Here is a 23,489-nt window from a genome sequence, read left to right on the forward strand (position 1 = left end):
AGTGCTTGGAGTTCTGCACAAGGAGTTACATTTTTGACTCATCAGACCAGAGAATCTTTTTCAATGCCTTTTGGCAAACTCAAAGTGGGCTGTCCTGATTGATGGAGAGCTGCTGAGATGGTCATCTTTCCAGCTGGTTGTCCCATTTCTGCAGAGGTCTTCCAGAACTCTGTTAGAGTGACTGTTGGGTTCATAGTCACCAAGGCCCTTCTTGCCCGATTACTCAGTTTGGCTAGACGGCCAACTCTAGGAAGAGTCCTGGTGGTTCCAAACTTCTTCCATTTCTCAATAATGGAGGCCACTGTGCTCCTAGGAACACACAATGCTTTAGAAAATGTTTTATATCCTTGCCCTGATCTATGCCTCACTATTCTATCGCAGCAGTCTACAGAGAGTTCCTTGGACATGGCTTGGTTTTTTGTCCTGACAGTGTGAATTGTGGGACCTTATATACACAGGTGTGTGCCTTTCTAAACTATGTCCAATCAATTCAGTTTGTCATAGGTGGACTCCAATCAAGTTCTAGAATTAATTATCTCAAGGATAATTAAAAGGATGCACCTGACCACAATTTGGAGTTTCAGAGCAAAGTGTCAGAATACTTATGTAAATGAGAGATTTCAATTTTAGAATGTTTTTTCATTTACCAAGTGGATTTTGACGGGTGTAGTATCTCTCAAGTGATGGAGATGTTATGATTGACAGCATTGAATGGGTAAATTTAAGGGCTGGATTGAAAATATATTATTTGGCTTTTGATGTACGGGCTGCCCTTAAACAATTAACTGTCTGGGGTGCCCCTCTAGTGCAAATACAGTACCATCTGTACCAATATACCATGAAATGCCTTTTATTTTGTGAACAGGAATTTGGCCATACTATTTGTGGATGGGTGGCACGGATGGTGGTTAGCACTGCCGCCTCACAGCAAGGAGGTCCTGGGTCCTGGGTTCCGTCGGCCGGGGCCTCTCTGTGCGGAGTTTGCATGTTCTCCCCGTGTCTGTGTGGGTTTCTTCTGTGTACTCCGGTTTCCTCCCACAGTCCAAAGACATGCAGGTTAGCCTGATTGGAGAGTCTAAATTGCCCATAGGTATGAGTGTGTGAGTGAATGGGGTGTGACCTACGATGGACTGGCGACCTGTCCAGGGTGTATTCCTGCCTTTTGCCCGGTGTATGCTGGGATGGGCTCCGACCCCCCTGCGACCCTGTTCAGGATAAGCAGGTTAAGATAATGGATGGATGGATGGCATTAGTGGATGATGAAAATAGAGAGTCTACTGAAGAGAATGGAGCAGATTGGATTAAGGAAGGGCCAGCGGATTTGATCCAGGAAGAGCCAACAGATTGTATCGAGGAGCCAACAGCTTGGATCAAGGAAGAGCCGACGGATTAGATCCCCCCCCCACCCCCCTCATCACTCACACCTGATGACTTTGTCTCCTTCTTTGAAAAGAAGGTCGATGCTATTCGCAATTCCTAATCCCAACCCTCCACCCCTGCTGACCCTCCTACCCTCCCCAACTCCCTAACCTCCTTTTCTCCCCTCTCTGACGCCGACACACTGAAACTCCTTACTTCCCACCGCCCAACCACCTGTCCTCTTGACCCCATCCCCTCTCCCCTCCTACAATCTATATCTGATGACATTCTCCCTTTTCTCTCCTCTCTAATCAACACCTCCCTTCCGGCACCATGCCCTCTTCCCTGAAGAGGGCCAGAGTCACTCCCCTGCTCAAAAAACCTACTCTTGACCCCTCTGCCCTGAACAACTACCGGCCTGTCTCTCTTCTTCCCTTTCTCGCTAAAACTCTGGAACGGGCGGTCTGCTCCCAACTGTCCACTTATCTTCTCCAGAACAATCTCCATGACCCCAACCAGTCTGGCTTCAAGAGTGGCCACTCCACTGAAACCGCCCTGCTCGCGGTCACTGAGGCACTCCACTCTGCTAAAGCAAAATCCCTCTCCTCTGCCCTCATCTTCCTCGACCTGTCAGCCGCCTTCGATACAGTCAACCATGAGATTCTGCTCTCATCGCTGTCTGGGATGGGTGTCACAGGTTCTGCACTCGCTTGGTTTTCCTCCTACCTCTCTGGTCGCTCCTACCAGGTGACTTGGAGGGGCGCAGTCTCCGACCCTCAACCCCTACGAACTGGAGTCCCACAGGGCTCGGTTCTTGGGCCTCTCCTCTTCTCGCTATACACCATGTCTCTTGGTTCTGTTATCTCTTCCCACGGCTTTTCTTATCATTCCTACGCTGATGACACCCGACTCTTCATTTCCTTCCCCCCCGACACCCAAATCACCACACGGATCTCTGCCTGCTTGGCTGATATCTCTGCGTGGATGACTTCCCATCACCTGAAGCTCAACCTTGCCAAAACTGAGCTTCTCTACATTCCTGCTAAGTCCTCTCCGTCAATCAACCTCTCGTTGACTGTTGAGGACTTTGTAGTTTCCTCCTCCCATACGGCAAAGAATCTTGGGGTGACTCTTGATAACTGCCTCACCCTGGCTCCACAAGTATCCTCCACTGCCAGAACCTGCAGGTTCTTTCTGTATAATATACGCCGTATCCGTCATCTCCTGACTGAGAAAGCCACCCAGCTCCTAGTCCAGGCGCTCGTCATTTCCCACCTGGATTACTGCAACTCCCTCCTAGCCGGTCTCCCAGCATGTGCCATCAAGCCCCTCCAGCTGGTCCAGAATGCTGCAGCCCGCCTGATCACCAGTCAGCCCAGGTCGGCTCATGTCACCCCGTTTCTCATTGGCCTCCACTGGCTTCCTATTGCCGCACGCATCCGTTTCAAGGCCCTAGTGTTGGCATTTCAGGCTGCTAAGGGGACTGCCCCACCTTACATACAATCCCTGATCACTCCCTACTCCCCAGCTAGACCACTCCGGTCTGCCAGCTCTGGTCGCCTTACGGTTCCCTCTCTACGTGCACCTGGCGGTCGAGCTGCACGTTCACGCCTGTTTTCCGTTCTGGTTCCTCAGTGGTGGAATGACTTGCCTACCACTGTGAGGACAGCAGAATCCCTCCCCCTACTTCGAGGCAGACTCAAAACCCACCTTTTCAAACTCTACCTTAGTCCTCCCTCCTGATTTCCCCTGCCCCTCCTTCTGATATCCCTATCCTTGTCTAACCCCCCAAAAAAAAAAAAAAAAAAAAAATGCACTTCTGATGACAACTATGTTTAGAACAGCATTTCCTGTGTATTTTGCTAGTTTCTGGATGTGATGCTCTGACTTATGGTAGAACCTATGCACTTTTACATTACATTACATTATTGGCATTTGGCAGACGCTCTTATCCAGAGCGACGTACAACAAAGTGCATACCCATAACCAGGGATAAGTTCGCTGAAAGACCCTAGAGGTAAGTACAATTTCAACTGCTACCTGTACAACAAAGTTAAGGACAAGGGGCTTTTTTTTTTTTTTTTTTTTTTTTTTTTTTGAACGAACAAACAAACAAACAGAGCAAAAGTCACCAAAGACAAGTGCACTTGTAAGTCGCTTTGGATTAAAAGCATCTGCCAAATGACTAAAATGTAAATGTAAATGTAGGAAGTGCCAGAAGATCACCAGGAAAAAGGGATCAAATACAAAGGGTAATTTTAACACTCACATCTTTCTTGTTCTACATATTGCTTATTACACAAAGACAAAAAGGCCTGGCGCATGGCTAAAGCATCGGACCTTCATGCAGGCATCAGTTTGTTGCAGTTGCACAGCGAGGACCAGGGTTCAATTCCTGCTGAGTTTGGTCCGCTCACATGGAGCAAAATAATTGGCTCGCCGCTCCGAGGGTTGGGGGAGGACTCAGCAAGGGGGGTTAGTGAGATTGTCACATACAACAGCACCCCAGGCACCTCAGAATCACCCTCTCCTGGATACAGGTGCAGAAGTCTACCATACATAGAAGACTACACAAGCAGGACAACAGAGGGTGCACTACAAGATGAAAACCACGGATCAGGCAGAAGAACGGAAAGGTGAGATCTTGTGTTACACTGCCATCTAGCATTTAATTGAGGAGCAATACTTAGTTGGCTCATACTTAGTTGGCTCAGATGTGAACTTGTCTTGGTTGTACGCTGCTACTGCTGGCACATTCGTCTTTTTGTTCATTTGGTCAGATGTGGATGCTGTGATCCTTCCTTGCCTGACTCTGGTGCCACAGTTCACTCTTTGCTTGGTCTCTTGTCTGCCTGTCTATTTCCCTGGCCTCTTCTTGGTTGACTGTGGGTTTCACAGAGCAGGAGAGTGCATTTCTGATGAGGTTCGAGGGGAACATGATGTGCATTTTCATGTTTTTTGTTTCTGTTTAACAGATGACTTCAGTGAGGAAAAGCATCATGAGATTGTACTAAGGGTTGCAGATGGCCTAGAGCAGTGGTTCTTAACTGGTCTGGCCTTGGGACCCACAATTTCGTATGGTCATTAGGTCGCGACCCACTTTTTTTACATTCAAGACAACTTATTTTATTTCTCAAAAATATTACTGCACATATGATATTACATTGGCATTTGTATTAAAATATCCATTGGCAAAATACTCAAACATTTCATCAATTTAGATTTGAAATCACACTGTATGAACTGGATGTGAACCCTGCAAATAATATGAGGTGGGCCTACCTCCTTTTACAATGACCAGATTTACAATGAAAAGACCAGAACAGGCTGTTTTAACAATGAGCAAATTAGGCCTAGGCTGTTTTAGGATCATTAATGAGAGAACTGGGGATGCTTTTTAGATCTGATCAGAGACTCAAAATCAGGCACTATGGTAGACAGAGCTACACGTAGATCATGTTCAGTGTCCAACCTGTTTCTTTGCTTGGACTTGAGCTGGACCAGAGTGGAGAATCCACTTTCACAGAGATAAGTAGTGCTGAAGGGCAGTAAGATTTTAATTGCACGGATAGCCAAGGAGGAATACTCAGCCGTGACACTGCACCAGAAGTGAGAGAGGTTTACTTCTCCAAATTTCTTTTTCAGCGTCTGGTCGCATGAAAGCTCAACTCTCAAAATACTCGACAGTGTATCTTTGACAGTCGGGTGTTTTGTCTCCAAGTGACGTTTCAGTTTCGAGGGTTTCATGCTCTCCTGTGCCAGCAATTCACCGCACACCACACATTGGGGTTTCTGGACGCCTTTGTCCTCAACATATCTAAATCCATATTTCAAATACTCTGGGACATATTTTCGTTTCGCCATGACAGCTCGCTAAAGTTTTACCGCTCAAATGATTGATACATGTCACAAAACATTCTATTTCCATGGCAACAACAGGCATGGGCCAATCAAAAAGGTTTTGGGTCAACTAGTAGGCCTAGGTAGCCTATCTCTGTGGCTCTGGGGTCAACGTTAAGCGGTTGCATGAAAAGAATGCGTTTTTATTTTGTTGTTTTTTTGACACCATCCCTCCGCGACCCACCCAGGACACCTCCACGACCCACTTTTGGGTCGCGACCCACCAGTTAAGAAACACTGGCCTAGAGGACATCAGAGCTATTGTAGCATGGCAGCAACAAGAAATCCAACCTCTTCGAAAGCAACTGGAAGAGCAGCAACAGCAGCAGCAAGAACAGCAACAAGCAAGAACATGCTTGTCCTAGTGTAAGCATTGTACTGTATGTAGTTCCTGGATTGGTTACATGTTTGGTTGCATACCATATTTGGCCAGTCTAACATTCGGATGCGCAGAGAGCAAGAAAAAAATAAACACAACTACTCCAACTCAGTGGTCAAGGCATCCCACTGTTATATATATGTCTATATATATATATTTATTGTTATATGAATGTGAATAAACTTGGTGAGGCTGAAGTCGGCACCCGTTGAGAGAATTTAAAGACTTTTAGCTGGCGACAGGAAGCGTTTGCAAGCTGTTACAGTGGCCCAGAGAAGGAAAAAAATACTAACTGACAGGGTTCCCAAACATTTGCACAGGGCTTTTTTCCTTTTTTTATTATTTTGAAACAGTAACATTTAATGAATATTAATCTTGCTTCAAAATGTGAAGAAATGTGTCATGTTTCACTTCGTACCATTTCGAGATAAGGTTCACTCCTGTTCACTTGGACATTAATTGTGAAAGGCTTTTTGACCATTGCTGTCCACATTTTTGCATACCACTGTACACAAGAAGATGCAAAATATTAATAAACATTTGAATAGCACTTTTCATTCATAAAATGTGACCGAAATGTGCTTCACATTACCATTACATTTTACCATAAAATGTTATTAGACATTTTACAAATAGGTTTATCTGCGGTTTTTTTTATTTTTTATTGTTATTATTATTTCAGTATTTTCAAAGTTAATTGATAGAATTTTAATAAGAAATGTCGATTAATAATCGCGGTTGACACTCCATTCCAGAAGGTGGCGGTAATGAACCTTCCTGGCTTTCATAGCCGTCATAACCATTAAACACCAGGAAAAAGAAGGTTAGAGTTTAAAGGGCAAATATTTTAGTTCCGCTCTTAGATTAGTGCTGCAGGGGAAAATGACAACGTTACGGGCTTTTACCTGCGATGATCTGTTCAAATTCAACAATATGTGAGTTAGCACATATTAAGTTAAAGACTTTTCTGTACCTGTGTGAGTGTATGAACATTTTGTTGCATCGCGTTAGTGCAATATATTACCAATTAGCCATGTAGCTAGCTAACCTGTAGCTAGTTAGCTAGCTAGGTTAACTAGTAAGCTTGTTGATAAGCATTCAATATATTCCAGTACCTTCATTAGCTACTGTACCAAACTGCTGCTCGTATGTTTTTCCAGTGCTGCTGGCTGGACTCAACCCACTAGCTAATAGTCGAAGTAACCCAAATAGCTCGCTAGTTAGCATGCAAACTCGTGAAACAAGTTGGCTCGGCAGTAATAACTAGGTTATCTCATTTATACGTTTGTTCTGCCACTAATAAATATTTGACATTAATGAGCTATATGGTGTGCGATCTGACTTGTTATTGAGGATTGATGTTGTCTGACTTTAATGAACTTATGCTTTATGTGTCTTGTAGTAACCTCGACCCATTGACAGAAACTGTATCCTTTCAGTTCAATGCATTTTATTTAACTTTTTTTAAATGTCTTTCCTTTTTTGGCAGTTTACGTTTACATTGTGGATCCTAATGTGTTACTGTACTGGTGACTGCATAATTGACAAGAGCAAAGTAGCCATTGTGAATTATATCTTTGCAGAATTCAAGTTTGCTAGATGGCATTTGAAACTACAAAAGATAAAGTGCTTAGGCTTGTGTTTTTAATCGATGGTCTCCATACATATATTGTAACAGTAGAGTGAAATGTTGTTTTTGCTATATAGGATTACGAAAGACAGGATATTTGAGGTCAAAATATGGTTAAGAGACAGAAGTACAGAAGTACAGACAATCGGCTTTTATTTATGCTATTTACATGCATAGGCTATGTGTTTTACCATCTTCCACAAACACGATTTGAAGCTGTACCAAATAAACAAACGGTTACTGATTGTTAGTAATTGTTTCCTTTCCATGGATTGTTCCCTCATCTTTACAGCACTTCATCCTGCATAAGACAACGACCCCCAAACACACTGCCTGTGCAGACAAACCAGTAGAAACTTTTCGACTGGCCAAGTCTGTCACATGATTTAAATATAAGCATGCATTTCACTTACTGAAGACAGAAACCCCCTGTAACAAAGATCTAATGAAAATTTCTGCAGGAAGATGCCAAGTGTTTGATGTGCATGGTTTGTAGATTGAGGCAGCTATTGCATTGAAAGGCTATGCAACCACTATAACTACAGACTATTACTTTATTACATGTTTATGATCACCCACAGCTGCTTCCTTATAATGGTGTAAAACGTATACACATGTAAATGCCATGTAAAAGCTGCTTGTCTGTACTTTTGTTTCATTCATCATTTGATCAAAGTGCCTTAAATATACAGCAAAAATAACACATTTTGCCCTACCACTGGGCACCGTTTGTGTGTTTTCAGTACAAAATGAGCAATGTCCAGCCCTTTCCTCGCAAATGTAGAGTAGTGCTTTTTCCAGAAAAAGTAGGACGTTGTGTTCTTTAACAATACGCTGCAGTATGGAATCCCGTTTTACCTGCAGTACCTGGCTCACTGGCCTGAGTACTTCATTGTGGCAGAGGCTCCAGGGGGAGAGTTAATGGGCTACAGTAAGTACTCATGTGATGGTTCCCTGACATCCACGGGCAGCTGAAATGCATGAATAAGCTAAACGCAAAGATTCAAACATGAGTGACTTTATTTGATGGGGTTTCTGGACTACGATCCTCCATGACATAGAATTCCACTTGGCCTAATGCTCTGCATATCACTAGAGGTGATTGGACCAAACGATAATTGTATGAAATATGCTAATTGTTGAGTGATTTATTAATGTACATTTTAAATGTTATCTTATGTTAATTTCAGCAATGCCAAATTCACTGTATTATGTAAGAAAGGGAAAAAAAAGTTTGTCACTGGTTGAAATTGATTACAGGTGTGTGAAATCAGAAAGTTTGTGGTGCTGCAGGACTAGGGTCATGTATGTGTAGACTTGTCTTTATGGTGGAACTGAACTGTATAAAAAATATATATATTTCCTTAACAGAGTACAGAGCCAAATGAAGAAAAAAATATATATATTTGTCTTTGTCTTGGACATTTTGGAGCTGACTGTATATGGTAAGACCTTGCATGCGTGTTATGTGGTGATGTCTGCACTACGCTGAAGCCTGGGTGTTTCCTTGTGCAGTCATGGGGAAGGCGGAAGGATCCGTGGCCAGGGAGGAGTGGCATGGTCATGTCACCGCACTCTCCGTGGCTCCGGAGTTCAGGCGACTGGGACTAGCAGGGAAGCTGATGGAACTGCTGGAGGAGATCTCTGAGAGGTGTGTGTCTGTCTGTGTGTGTGTGTGTTTCTGTTTCTGTTTGTGTGTGCGTGCTCTTGTATCTAATTATAAATAATTATTAGAGACATTATTATTCATTAATAACCAATTGTCCATGTGTCCCTAACTGCCATCATAAAATATTGTTCCAAGTCCACTAACATTGAAAGGCTGTCATTTAGCTTTTTTTTATGCTTTGTTATGTTTTTATTTATTTACATGCACATTATTGAATTTCCTCCTGAACTTCCCTTTTAATGCCTCTGTCAGCCTGCCTTTGAGTTCACCATACATTTCCTTTTGAAACTTCACTCATGGATTTTTTACCTCTGAATTTAGCGTGAACATACATGATTCTGATGTTTTCATATGGCTGTTTTTTGTTTGGTCTATGTAGGAAAGGAGGCTTCTTTGTGGATCTGTTTGTACGAGTGTCCAACCAGGTAGCAGTGAACATGTATAAGCAGCTGGGGTACAGTGTCTACAGGACGGTCATAGAGTACTATTCAGCCAGCAATGGGGAGCCAGATGAGGATGCCTATGGTAAGACCTTTTTGGCTTTTGCAGATTGATTTGGTATGAACAAAATAGTCTGCATTGCATTGTAGCTATGGTAAACTGTAGTGCCACTCTCGCTGAATTTGGTGAATCACTCACTTTGTCTTTTCTCCACAGATATGAGGAAAGCTCTGTCCAGAGACACAGAAAAAAAGTCCATCGTCCCTCTCCCGCACCCAGTCAGACCTGAGGATATAGAATAACCCTGCGCTGTGACTCTCCCTGCACAGCCTCCAGACTTTCCCCAAATTTCTCCCGGTGCCCCACTCTGCTCAAAAAAAAAAAAAAAAAAAATCAAGGCCCGTTAAATTATTGTTTTTGAAAAGGTGCACAGTTACAGCACAGAAAAAAAAAAATCTATAATACGTTTCAATTGGAAATTTGTACAGAGATTTGTACGCTGTTGGTCCATAGTGCAGACTGCTAAAGAGAAGAACACAAGGTTTGATGGTGGGACCTGACCACTCCACCCTTGGGCCCGTCACTCAGGGCCTAACGGCTGTTCCCATCCTCCTGCTGCATGTTCTCAGGGCAGAATTATGTCCGGAGCACCGCGTTTGAACTGAACCAAATAACGTAGCTGCTTTATTTTTCATGTTTTTATTAAAAGGGGATAGCAGGCTGTATCTGTATTAGAGAGTCACAGCGTTACTTAGAATGTTTTTTTTTTATTGTTAATACAAGCATTGAAAAACCAGTATAATAAATCCTCATTAAAATATCCAGCTCCTCTGTGTCATTACAGGATTTAATGACAAAATTTATTTTTTATTTTATTTTTTATTGTGAATTGATGTGGCAAGAGTGAGGGCATCATATTCATAGAAAGACTTCATGGTTGTAAACCTGTAATCGTCTGGCTTAATCTGAGACTGGAAACTCTTTTCTGGCGCTTGTAATGCTTGTGGTCGACGTACCCCTTCTTGGACAAGAAGACTGAATCTATGGACTCTTTAGAGGGACACACAAGCCGCCTATCTGTACTGCTGAATCGAGGAAGGTTGATGCAGTGATGACAGACTACATCTACAATTGGATATATGTGAGAGAAACTTAAAGTTACAATAAGGTAAGATTTTTGTGTTAAAACATTTTTACAAGGCCATTGTAAATCCCTTCTTATCATTGAAAAAGGCTCACTAACATGTTGACTCACCCTCTACCTGTATTTATAGTCCTTAAATTCAGGTTTCAGAACATACCGACACTGTACCAAAACAATGTGCAGCTGTACAATAATTAAAGCTCCTTTTCAACGTCAGCGTGTTTGCGGAGAAAGGGGAGGGACACAGTGTTGTGGTTTGAGGGTGTTGTTACTACTCTTGACCATTAGCAGTCCAATATTACCTATTGTACCTTTAAATCTTAAAAGGAGAGGAAATCCCAAAGCATTTTAAATACAGTGTAGGAACTGAACCAGCATGCTAATCCAGGGGCTGTTTGCGTTAGATATTTGGGTATGACTCCTGGGCCCTGCTTCACAATGTAGGATTACAGAGTTAGCTGGATAACTGTTTTGTGAAATACCCTGCCCAGGACTAAATGTCTACAAATGTCTACCTAGAATGTGGAATTGTAGTGTTCTGTCCTTCCTAACTGGATCTGAATCCACCCAGAGTATATGCATAAGTACTTGTATAAAAATAAAACAATTATTTTGTGGGTGGCCTGTAGCGTAGTGGTTAAGGTGCATGACTGGGATGCGCAAGGTCAGTGGTTTGATCCCCGGCCACAATAAGATCCGCACAGCCGTTGGGCCCTTGTGCAAGGGCCTTAGTCTGCTTAGTCTAATCAACTGTACGTCACTCTGGATGAGAGCGTCTGCCAAATGCCACGAATGTAATATAATTTTAGCTATACAAATAAAGTGCTTTACAGCAGTAAATACAATAACCACAAAGTGCACACAATTCCACAAAAAATAACACAATGCTTAAGATCAAATAAAAGTTAAAAAAATATATTAAAAACAATAATTCTACAACAAAATTGAGACAGAAAAAAATAGTTTTATTCAACATAGACTGCTGGACCATCAGGGCATCTTCAAATGTCGCTTGTACACTTCCGTACAGGCAGTATACAGTAGTGTAATACTCATAGTAGGCTCTAGATGGCGCTACAGAATATAGATTATGCAAATGGAAATTGTCAGGAAAGCTGCCAAGGCCCAAGTTGAATTATGGCTACGGTCAGTTTTCATTTTGTTCATTTGACATCCTCCTTGAGGACAGCAAAGAATACTTCCATTGAGAATACGAAGGAAAACATCAATGAATGGGTAAAAGCATATTAATACGAATAAAATTCTAAAATAAATTAGTAAACTGAATTGGTTTTTCACGTCCCTTTTTAATTAGCTTTTTTCTTTTTTACTTTCTCTTGTGAAAAAAAAATCTGCTTCAGATATGTCGAGTGACTTTTTTTTTTGTTCACTAATTAAAAATCTTAATCGTTTTTTACCAGTTCCCATTCAATCGACACAGTAAGGATTGCATTACTTTTGTTGTATTCTGTTTGCTACAGTGCTGGCACTAGGCTGGCCTGGTTGCTCAATTAATTAATGAATTCTGTGTTTTAGATGGCTATTATTTAAAATTATTTTGTATCACATCTATCACAGTACAAAAACGGTGGGGCAGTATCACGTAAGTTTTATCTTTGAATGGGTGTGTGTCTTTGGTGTAGTATCACTGTTCCTGCAGAACACACAAACACACACACAGTTAACAAGCTTTTGTGAGTTTATGACAAAAACAATAACCAACTTCAAATAATTTTGTCTTAAATAAATTTTATATCTTAAATAAGTATTCTATGGTATAATGTCTAGATGTTTATCTGTCAAAATAACATACATATATAGGCTACACATATTTTCAAATATACACATACAATAAAAATCAACATCATGTTTTCCTACTTTACATAACGGGAAATGTAGTCATCACCAGAAAAGAGCTAATGGGTATTCTCTTTCAGCTTATTCCTTTCTTTCTATTCCATGTCTGCCGCATTTGCTCAGCAGTCTGGTGCAGAGGGGACTGTTTAAACTTTAATGTCAGCTCTGGAAATGCGTGCACCTTGCTCACTGAAGTCGGATTTGGGCTGGAGGACCAGGACTGAAAAAATGACAGATCCTCCCTCCTCCTCCTGGAACTCAAGCTGGCATGTTTTCATTGCACATATGGTAGATGACGTGTAATATTCCGCCAGAACTTGCTCACATCGAACATATTGTTCCCAGACAACTGCGACCCGCTACCATTGTGTGAATGCGTGCGATGTTCAAAACCGCGATCTGATACAAAGCTAGAGAACGGTGTCGGCAGCTTCTTTCTTTTTTTCTTTTAAATAATTTATTTTCGTTTCCACAAATAATTCTCTTCTTATTGGTCTGCATAGTTGTTCTTGAATTTTCTATTTAAAAAGTTTAAAATGCTTATCTGAGTACCCGAAAAAATTACAGACCAAATAATTATTTTAATGGAAATTATATGGTTGTGTGATTAAACTTTGTAGTTCACGATTGTGAGAAAGCAGTTCATTAAAGTATTCTATTCAGTACTTATTGCAAGAATGCATATTATATGATTCCGGTCTCCCAACCTGACTACCTTGGACCCTTCAATTAATATCAACCAACCATCAGCAATTAATTTATAATAATTTAATTCCTTAACGATGTATAATGAATTTAAAATGTTATTACTTGGCTATGAGTCCAAGTCGCAAGATGGAGCCAAACAAATGCCATATTCCATAGTAAAAGAAACAGAGATTAAACCTGCAACCAGAGTTGAAGGGGGCCAAGCATTCCAGCAGGGCAGGGTCGCCATGGCAACTTGCTAAGATCATGTTAAAGGTGTGGCTGTAACCACTGATAATGTTTTATGTCAATTGACCAAAGATGGGGTGTAACTGAAATATGAGCTCCTGTCATGTTTATGGTTTGCCTTTGATTTTGCTGTAATGGATGAATGTTTTTAAAAATCAAAATTGCATCAAATGAGTTTTTGGAGCGTTAGTCTGAAGATGAGCTGTGCCAAATTTGGTGAAGATTGGGCAAACTTTGTGGCCTGTGAAAATGTTTTAAACCTTTCGATAAAATCCAATATGGTGGCCGCATCAGTTAGGTTGATATGAAAAGTTGCTATGTCTCGGCCTTGAGACCTCTCACATTATCATCAGACATGAGAATATTTTTTAAAATCAAAAATTACTCATTACATTACAGGCATTTGGCAGATGCTCTTATCCAGAGTGACATACAGTTGATTAGACTAAGCAGGAGACAATCTTCCCCTGGAGTAATGCTGGGTTAAGGGCCTTGCTCAAGGGCCCAACAGCTGTGCAGATCTTATTGTGGCAAACTGGGATTAGAACCACCGACCTTGCATGTCCCAGTCATTTACCTTAACCACTATGCTACAGGCCACTATGCTACAGGCCACCCATGCTTTTTTACTTTTGCAGTGCTCCTCAGTGGTCAAACTACGGTTCCTTTCTTAAAATGGGATTGCGAGTCTGTGTACCAAGTTTGGTGTTGATACATCAAAGTGTTGCTGAAATATGAGCTCACTTCCTGTTTGTTGACTTTGCCGCTGCATTTGATTGGCTGTGATTGCCGAACACTTCTAAACTTTTTTGGAAAATCCAATATGGATGTCAATGGGTACGTTGAACTCGGCTTGATCTAAGGAATCCAATGGTACCTCAGAACTTTGACCCGTTGGTGGCGCTAGAGGTGGAGACATGAATCTTGGTGAAAAGAATCATGGGACTGTCCCCAATCAGTGTGCCAAATTTCAAAGGTTTTTACCATACAGTTTTAGGGGCTGCCATAGACACCCTAGCCAGAAGAAAAAGATAATGATGATGATGATGAATAAGAAAACGTAGAAACACATTTGTGCCTACACAGCTTCACTGTTTGGACCCCAATTACTAAGATATTAAAATGAAAGTCAACTTCTCATAATACTCCATTCCATAGGATTATCTTGGTGGCATAAATATCAGGTCAGACCTTTTGTTTACTGACTTGCTCATTGTGGTGTGTGTGCCATGTGCACACACACACACACACACACACATTGTTCCATGATGCACTTGAAATCGATGATGAGAGATGAGAACATAAAAGCCAGCATACCATATAATATGAATAATCAAATGATGTTCAACTGTGAATAAACTCTTTCTCTTGTATTTATTTCAAATGAGTGATAAATGAATTATTGAACTTTGGCCTACGATAACTAGTTGCATATAGAAGATTGGATGCAATCAGCAGTTAATAGTAACTGATTAATTATTAAATGTAGTTGCTTTTTTTATTTTCATGAAGTTTGATCAGTTCAGCAAGTACCAAAACACTACACTAAATGTATTTATATGTATCTCCCCATATGTTTCACTTGCCTGTAATCATTTACAAAGGTTTACTTGCTTAAAGTAAAAATCCTAGCTACAGTCTCTAAAAATGTAATTGTTTTGCACCATGCTTTGTTCCAAAAAATGTAATGACTGGTCTGATCCATGCACAGATCTATGCTAGTTTCACATGCTATTTCTGTTCACAGGACACAACTCTCAGCTAGGTGGGACTACATAGCTGGAAGCAATTAGCAAAAACAATGTAATTTAAATAAATTAGTCATTCAGTTTGTAAAATACATGTATACTTTTGCAAGCTACTATATGCCTACATAATGAGTGCACAGGTGTTCAGAACTATTGCCTACACTTCAGATGGATGAAGTGAAACCTGCACTGGGATGTAGATTTTCTTTCAAGAATAATGACATTATTCATCTATTTCTAATTTGGCAGGTTTGAAAAGTCCCCAGCGTGTATCAGCGATTCTCTCTGTAAAGGGGAAGGTAGCGAATGGTCTTCAGCTGGCGGCGTTTTGGCTGCCTCTCTGTTGCCGTGCTTCACAGCTGTTTTTGAAACACGGAGCGCAGCGACAGACCGCCACAAGCGGTCGCGTAATGTATGAGCCTGACGCTCGACTTGACAGAAAGTGGAGGGAAGGCGGCAAGACCGCGGAAAGGGGTGCCAACGGCTTGGCCGCTCTCGGGCAGCGACACGGAAGCTCAGACTGCCCGTGTGGCTGCTGCCGACCCCCCCCGCAGGGCAATTCGGCTAAGGCCGAGCCAAACCAATCTTTCCACATTCGTTTCCCTCCTCCCCTCCCCCTGCGGAATATGGCACCATTTTGTCTCATAAGTTCCATCTTTCCCCAATAGGATATGCATATGATTATAAAAGTGGCTCACTCTTTATTACATTTATATAATTCTTTTTCTATGCATTTGGGTAATATACACTTTAATTGCACATATATTTCATCACAATTCATGCACACACACACACACCCACACACATGCTCACTTTATTTTGAACTAGTTTAAGTAATGGTACATTGTTCTTTCTTTCTGCATTTGCATTTTTTTCAGCAGATGGTTTATTGTAGCTTCAGATTTCCCATGATTCCTTGTAAAAGCAGACTGTGTCACTGCTGACCAATTTAGTCTTGGGTGCTGTCTAATCCACATCCTAATCCAGTGGTTTATACCAGGTGTTCTCAGTATCCCCCGACTTCCTGGTAAGCTTATGAAATCACTGCAACAGAAGACCAGCTTGAGTGTTAAGAGGTATCTTCAAAAGTCTTAAAGGTGGCACGGTTTCCCGGGTGGCACACATGGCTGAGGCACTTGTGTAGACTTCAATGGCAGTGTTTACTTCCCAGATTGAATTCAGACCATGCCAGCGCCAACTGCGGATGGATGTCCCACAAGGCAATGTGTAATTGGCCATATTGTCACCCTGGGAGGGGTGAACTTCAGTCAGCAGAGTAACCCCTCCTTCATTGCTCATTAGCAACTCCTTTGGTTGATATGGCAACTGTAGCCTGCCTGCACTGGCTGCATCAACTGTGCAGATCTCAGGTGCGATAGCTTACAATGAGTACAACGTTATGTAAATTAGTCTTCCATATGCACCATTGTGGTGGGTTTTAAGGTTCTGAAGATTATTTTGGCAGTTTGTATCAGGCTTGAATTGGTTGACATAAGTTATTTCTTTGTAAATTAAGAGTACAACAATTTATATAAGAATAATCGCCATCAATTGATAGGAAATTTCTGTACTTTTACATGTTCAGATAGTTCTGTCTAGCCTGTATATACACACATACTACTAGTGTGGGCTAATGCATAATTGCATAATGCATAACATAATTGATAATGCGTCATTCGATTATTGTAGTAGTATTATACACATGTAGTTCCTTTTATCTTTTAATCGTGTTGTGTGACAGAAGAAGAAGAACTTAAAACAGAAGAATTCTCTTTTGGGCTACCTCTGCCTCTCTTTCCCTCCCTCCCTGCCTCCATCAGTGCCCAGGTTCAGAAGACAGGCTCGTGTCGGCCTACGTCATGGTGTAAGGAAACATTTCCTCACCCCGCAGAAACTTCCTCCTCTGCTAATTACCTTGTACAAACATGAGTCAGATTCAGCGGATACAGGGCGCAAATAGAATTATTGTAAGCGAACAGAGAGAGGGATCAGTCGTCGGAGATCGGGGTGGGAAGGGTTTGCCAGGCAGAGCTCTAACTGCATTAGGGAGATGAATTCTAATGCGGTGGAATTGTGCTTCTTCGTGATTAGCTCAGAGAAAATATCCTCCCGGGGAAAATCCTTGTACATTGAAATCCCGTAAATCCAACCACTTGTTTTTCATCCATTCCCACAGAGATGGTAATGTAATTACGCCTGTAATTATCTTCATCAGTGCCAGCGGCCGCAGACGGCTGGTTCGCTCGATCTAAAGGGGCCTGCTCATCAGGCCGTTGCCCATCGTGATTTTCACCTTTTTTTAAAAAAACAGAGATCTGCGGCGACAGTCTGTGTCCGTCAGCTGTACCGCAGCGACACAGGAGAGTGGTGCTCCCAATCCGCACACGCCTTGCCCCTTCTCGTCAGAATACCTCTGCCCAGTCTCTGACATCTGCCCCGAGCCTTGTGGCTCCCGCACGCCCGCAGCGACAGATTGCCTATCCGCTCGAAGAGCCTGGCACGGACTCGCCCTCCAGGCGCGGCACCCAGGATCAGGTGGGCGCGGAAGGCAGCAGAAGGCAGCTGGTGTGGCGCGGAACGCTGCGTGCCAGGCGCTGCAGATGGGCAAATACCACTGTCTTCGGCTCGCGGAAAGAGCACTCTTAATTAAGGCTTACCCGTTGAAAAAGTAGGGGAAACAACAGATCCGCTCTGCACTCAAAAATGATTCATAATAATTAACCACAGTTCAATATGGCAAGTAACACGTGTCTGCTGTTGGGAAAAATAAGGAGTCGTGCCAACTGCCGTAATTAAATTCAAGTTGTTATTTGTTGTTACCTCTTTTATATCTTGTATATCGCACCAACTAATTGCATGTGAACCCATCACTCAGTGCTTTCACACAATACATGGTTACGATACTATGAGGTCATTAAAAAATTATATATTACTGTGTGATGCTAAATAATATAGCTGGATGGAATATAGCTCAAAATAAAAATTAAATATGTGGATCCGTTGTAATATCATGTATATTTTAAATCGTTTTAAAGAGATATATGTAAATTATTCCTGTAACATGTATTTGACGTACGTATATGTTTACCACAAGGGGGCGTTACTTTTTAATGGACACCCTAATTGATTGTTTCTTTGACAATTATTTGCTGGAAATGATCAGGCGGCGTGTTCCGTGCAAGAACTAGGGGAGTGTGTACCTGGCTGTAACCACAATATTCGCTTTTCTCTTTTGTGCATTATATATTACCACCTCAATATGAGTTAATGAGCTTTGCAATAGGACCCACGTAGTATTCTTTTTTTTCGTCCAACTGCACATTATTACATTTAAACTGTATAGCCTTAAAACTATAGACATTGGAAAAACCGTGTTTATGAGTTTTGTAGCCCATTTTGTATGCCCGTAACAATATTGTATTACTTTTTCTATTAAAGACAATGTCAAGTGAAAAGCTAACTGGTAGTGATGGTAATCCCACTGGCACATTTTACAATATAGAATATTTATAATATTTAATATAATGAATTAACTTGTTAATCCACAAATATAATAAGAACCCCCAATTTTAGCTCACCTGTGGTTGGTGATAGGAACTGACACAATATAACTTATCTAAAAATGTTTTTATTTTTTTTATGCTTGTCTTGGAAAATCTGTAAATCACGGGTTATTTTCTATTTTCATCCAATTCGGATAAAAAAGTTCGCCATTTGCGTATTTTACATTTATTTGAAAAGCGATTTATGAAGTACACCCCTTCAGTGCTTTTGCAATATAATGGATTTCCTATTGATTCGTGCGAAAGATGGCAGTTTTATGTGAATGTGCGCCACTTCAAATATCACTTGTGTTTTACGAGGAGGAACAGTGGACAGCAAGACTACGGTAAAGGGCAAAATCTGGCTGGGTATTAAGAGGTAAATGTCACGCGAAGACTATTTTATTAGCCCGCGATGCAACATGGCAGCTTCCTTCTCTGTTTCCATTGTTAAAATCTCATTTTAATGTGAGGCACCAGATGTGCTTTCAAACAAGTGGACCAGCCATATTTAATCACGGATGTATAACTCGCGAAAGGAGCATTTTTACTCAGATAATTCCAAGCTTGCAAATATCTTACCGGTACATGTAAATATTTATGAGACATATTTGTTAGCAAGAATGGATACATTGAAAGGGAGATGGTTGTGTTTATTACAGAATTTCATTTTCATGTATGGTATAATGCCTCTATAAAATCCTGTAGAGGATCACTTGTCCGATACCACATCACTTTTGAGGAACACAAAGAACAAAATTTACCACAGTAAAGAAATACTAATGTTTAAACTCCTCTGAAGCAGTTGATCTTTTCTCCAATAAAAATGGTACTGATTTGGACAGGAGATTGAATAATGACTGGATGTATCAGTGTCCAAAATAAAATTAATCAAATTTAGTTTGCTTATGTTTATGTTTTTTTAAAATGGGTATGTAAGTATGTGTGTGTGTGTGTGTGTGTGTGTGTGTGCGCATGTGTGATACTGTAAATGAGTCATGTGCAGCTTCTTAAACGAAAGCTACACAGCATTCAACAAAAAAAACCAAAAAAACATAATTTTCAATTAGATTACCAGGGAATTTAATAATATTAATCCACTATTCAGCTCTGCTGCTTGGACCTTACATACAGAATTTGAAGATTTACAAAGTGCTGTACTTCCTGCGGTTCTGAACTCGGTGAAGAGGGACGCAGCTATGTGACCCGTGCCTGAACTTCGTCCACCGGGCACATATCCCTCAAGTGTTCATGTTGCAGCCCTCTGCGTGTCAGCAAATAAACCTTGAATCATTTCGCCGCTTGGCTGAAGCCCCTTGCAAGCCTGGGTTTGGTATCATGGCAACTGGCATTGTGAGGCAGGTTAGGAACAAGCCATGAAGCTTTGCATTAGCCTTCAAATATATGCCCTGTGTCAAGTGCTGCTCTTCTCATTGGGTTAAAGCACCTGTCCGCTTTCTGTCAACACAGCATCGGGTTACTTTGTGTATCGGTCATAGCACGGCGTCGTCTGTTGCTTTTTTCCATTAAATGTTATGCAACTTCCTGTGACTACAGTTGACTGCACCTGCTCGCCTCTTACTGCAGCTCTTAGGTACGTTCTGTCTCTCTGTGCTGTGCTGGCATCTTCAAAAGGGATATTTTGATACTGGTGAGTGACATGTAAAAGATGTGTTTTGATCTCTGTTTTGTGCTACTGTTTAAGAGCAAGAATTAAGAATAAAATGAATAAAGAATAAAGAATAAGAATGATGTGAAAACAGCCTGCTGTATGAACATCTGCATCTTATGTAGGCCTCTGTTCGAACAGTGTGAAATCAGCCTCATGTAGACCTATACTCTAGCAGTGTGAAATCAGCCTCATGTAGACCTATACTCTAACAGTGTGAAATCAGCCTCATGTAGACCTATACTCTAGCAGCATGAAATCAGCCTCATGTAGACCTATACTCTAGCAGTGTGAAATGAGCCTCATGTAGACCTATACTCTAGCAGTGTGAAATGAGCCTCATGTAGACCTATACTCTAGCAGTGTGAGATCAGCCTCATGTAGACCTATAATCTAAGTGTGAAATCAGCCTCATGTAGACCTAAACTCTAGCAGTGTGAAATCAGCCTCATGTAGACCTATAATCTAAGTGTAAAATCAGCCTCATGTAGGCCACTGCCCTAACAGTGTGAAATGAGCCTCATGTAGGCCTCTGTTCAAACAGTGTGAAATCAGCCTCATGTAGACCTATACTCTAACACTGAAATCAGCCTCATGTAGGCCTCTGCTGTAACACTATGAGACCAGCCTCATGTAGGGCTCTAGTCTTACAGTGGGAAATCAGCCTCATGTAGGACATGCTCATGGCCACGTGAATGAGAAATGTTCCTTCACACAACAACAACAAAAAAATAAATAAACAGGAGACTGTAGGCACTGGGCATGGTTCAGTTTGTGAAGATACTACATTTGCACTTCTATGACAAAGGAGGATTGTTGATTTATTCAAGACCTGAACATGCTGATGTGCTACATTTCACTGATATTTTTCATAGATTTTTTTAAAACAGTTTTTTGACAGAATGTTCAGAACTTATAAAGCCTAAAGACAAAATAACAAGAACAAAAACAAATAGCAGCATACTGTCAGGAGGTATTTTGAATTTAAACCAGGAAAAACTGGCATTTAGGAATAACACGTGCCAGGGTTTTGATATTGATTATCCCTCCACTAATGAATAGCTTCGATTCTCACCATCTTTCCATGGAAAGCAGAAGGCCTTAAGGGGAGGCTGTCTGGTTGTGTGTCCTCATCCAAGGTGGGTTTGCACAGATGGCTCCAATGGGAAACCGGAGGGAGGCTTAAAGCGGGTGCGCAAGGTCATTTTAATCAGGCCTTTTCAAAAGACAGACCTACCAAGGAATTTTGGGGGTCCTTGGGCCATGCTCCCACGAGGGGCTCGCTGATAAGCCAAGCGGACCCCCGGCCAGCGTCTCTCTGTCCTCATCTGCTGTTGGTTCCCCTCAAACGTGGTGCCGTGGAAATGAACCACCCTATTATTAACGCCCAATGACTAATTAAAGTGCAACGCTTGGAGAGAGATTATTAACAGATGCAGGGGTTCACCGGGAGTGTTGAACGTACTGCAGAGGTATCAATGAGGGATTGACCAACATTTTCTCCTTTTTATCGTTCGCCGAGAAGACCTGAGGATTCCTGTAGTGGAGTGGGAAGAGGACTCGTAAAGAAAAATTGTTGGTGTGTAAGGGGTATGCATACTGTAATGTGGTAATTGAGGCCAGCACTGCTCGTGGCTTTTTATTTTCAGTTTTGTTTTTATTTTGGGTCATAAACTGGGCCTAGCAACGTGGGGCAGGCCAATGCTACACTACACTGGTCTGAGAGAGAGATAGTGTGTGTGTGTGTGTGTGTGTGTGTGAGAGAGAGAGTGTGTGTGTTTGTGTGTGTGTGTGAGCGAGAGAATGAGAGAGAGATAGTGTGTGTGTGTGTGTGTGTGTGAGCGAGAGAGAGAGATAATGTGTGTGATAGAGAGAGAGAGATAGTGTGTGTGAGAGAGGAAACATAATGTATAATGTATAATTCATTCATAAAAACAAGATGTGGGGTGTGTACCCCCCGATGTTGTGTGTGAAAATCCCATGAGATCAGCAGAGTGGCACCAACAATCATTCCACGGTCCATGTCACTCAGATCACATTTCTTCCTCGTTCTGACATTTGGTCTGAAAAACAGCTGAAACTCTTGACTATGCTCGCATGCTTATGCGTTCAGTTGCTGCCACATGATTAGCTGATTAAATATTTGCTTTAACAAGCTGGTGTACAGGTCTACCTAATAAAGCGCTCACTTAGCGTATAGCCACCTATAAGGGGCGGTTAGCACATGCTGCCGTGCAGGTGCCGTGTGATAACGCTCAGGGCGGTTGGCAGGCGTGAACAGGAGAGCGGCACTTCTGGCTCGACTTCCCGCCATTGGCGCGCAGCAAACTCGCCGCAGGGGGGCATTCATTAGCGCTGCACTGTTTGCGCCTGTCAGCAACCGCGGCGTCCGCTTCCATTAGCCGGCTAATGAAATAGTTAGCGCGGACACGTTAATAGATAATGCGTGACGGAGTGTCACATGAGTGATGCGTGTCCTTGGAGGCTATCCATCTCCAACAGGCCTACCCACCCTAACCTCCTGCACCGGCGGTCACCTGCCTCCAGCTATCCATGTTCTCCATTACCTTAAATCTATTTTCTTTTTTTTTTACTTTTATCCATCAAGGTCATCAAACAAACAACAGCACAGGTCAGATAAGGTACAATTCACATATGATTAGTTGTAAAGCCTTGAACATAAGTCAAGTACACAAGGTATATAGGCCAAGTCTGTAAGTAAGGTCAGGAACTACAGCACCCCCCCCACACACACTCGAGCAGAGATGGATTGGGCTAATAAAATTTTTAGCGCCCGCTATACGGATTGCCGTGCAGACACTTAACAGATCATGCGAGATGGAGGATGGGGTGCTGTCTTTGGAGGCTCCGGCTCTACGCTGTCCAGTTCTCCTTTTGCAGGGTGTCAGTGCTCCCCTTGAAAAACTCACAGAGATTAAACTCCCACCTCCCCCAGTCAGGCTATCCAAGTCACCCAACCCACCCCCTTCCTCAGACAGACAGAGATGGATTGGGCCAGCCGTGTCCCCTCCCTGCGCCCTTTGGTTTAGCCCAGGTCACAGCGGGCAGCTGGCATTGACTGATAAGGAGGCTAATCCAAAGGCTGATGAATATGGTGAAGTTGTGTCCCCTGACAAGGGGTGTCATTAGGGAGAGGAGTCTTTAACAGCCCTGCTGGCATGTGCTGGGAGGTTAGAGGGGACTTTGGGCGGGCA

At 42.1% G+C, this 23,489-nt stretch overlaps 1 protein-coding gene across 1 annotated transcript; it reads left to right on the top strand.

Moving 5' to 3' along the window:
• The first annotated feature begins 6,437 nt into the window (after window positions 1-6,437).
• Window positions 6,438-10,198, top strand: naa20 (N-alpha-acetyltransferase 20, NatB catalytic subunit). Its single transcript, XM_061250063.1, has 6 exons — window positions 6,438-6,573; window positions 7,041-7,065; window positions 8,109-8,199; window positions 8,784-8,919; window positions 9,317-9,462; window positions 9,595-10,198. The coding sequence occupies exons 1-6, from the start codon at window positions 6,521-6,523 to the stop codon at window positions 9,678-9,680; spliced, it is 537 nt and encodes a 178-aa protein (XP_061106047.1). The 5' UTR covers window positions 6,438-6,520; the 3' UTR covers window positions 9,681-10,198.
• Window positions 10,199-23,489: the final 13,291 nt, after the last annotated feature.

Source organism: Conger conger, chromosome 1 (assembly GCF_963514075.1).
Source record: "Conger conger chromosome 1, fConCon1.1, whole genome shotgun sequence".
Taxonomy (NCBI): domain Eukaryota; kingdom Metazoa; phylum Chordata; class Actinopteri; order Anguilliformes; family Congridae; genus Conger; species Conger conger.

Excerpts from the sequence above, each read along its gene's own strand:
- naa20 (XM_061250063.1), top strand. The coding sequence starts at position 6,521 with ATGACAACGTTACGGGCTTTTACCTGCGATGATCTGTTCAAATTCAAC. Across the intron at positions 7,066-8,108 it reads TCGACCCATTGACAGAAACT|TATGGAATCCCGTTTTACCT; the intron begins GTATCCTTTCAG and ends AATACGCTGCAG. Across the intron at positions 9,463-9,594 it reads GCCAGATGAGGATGCCTATG|ATATGAGGAAAGCTCTGTCC; the intron begins GTAAGACCTTTT and ends TTTTCTCCACAG.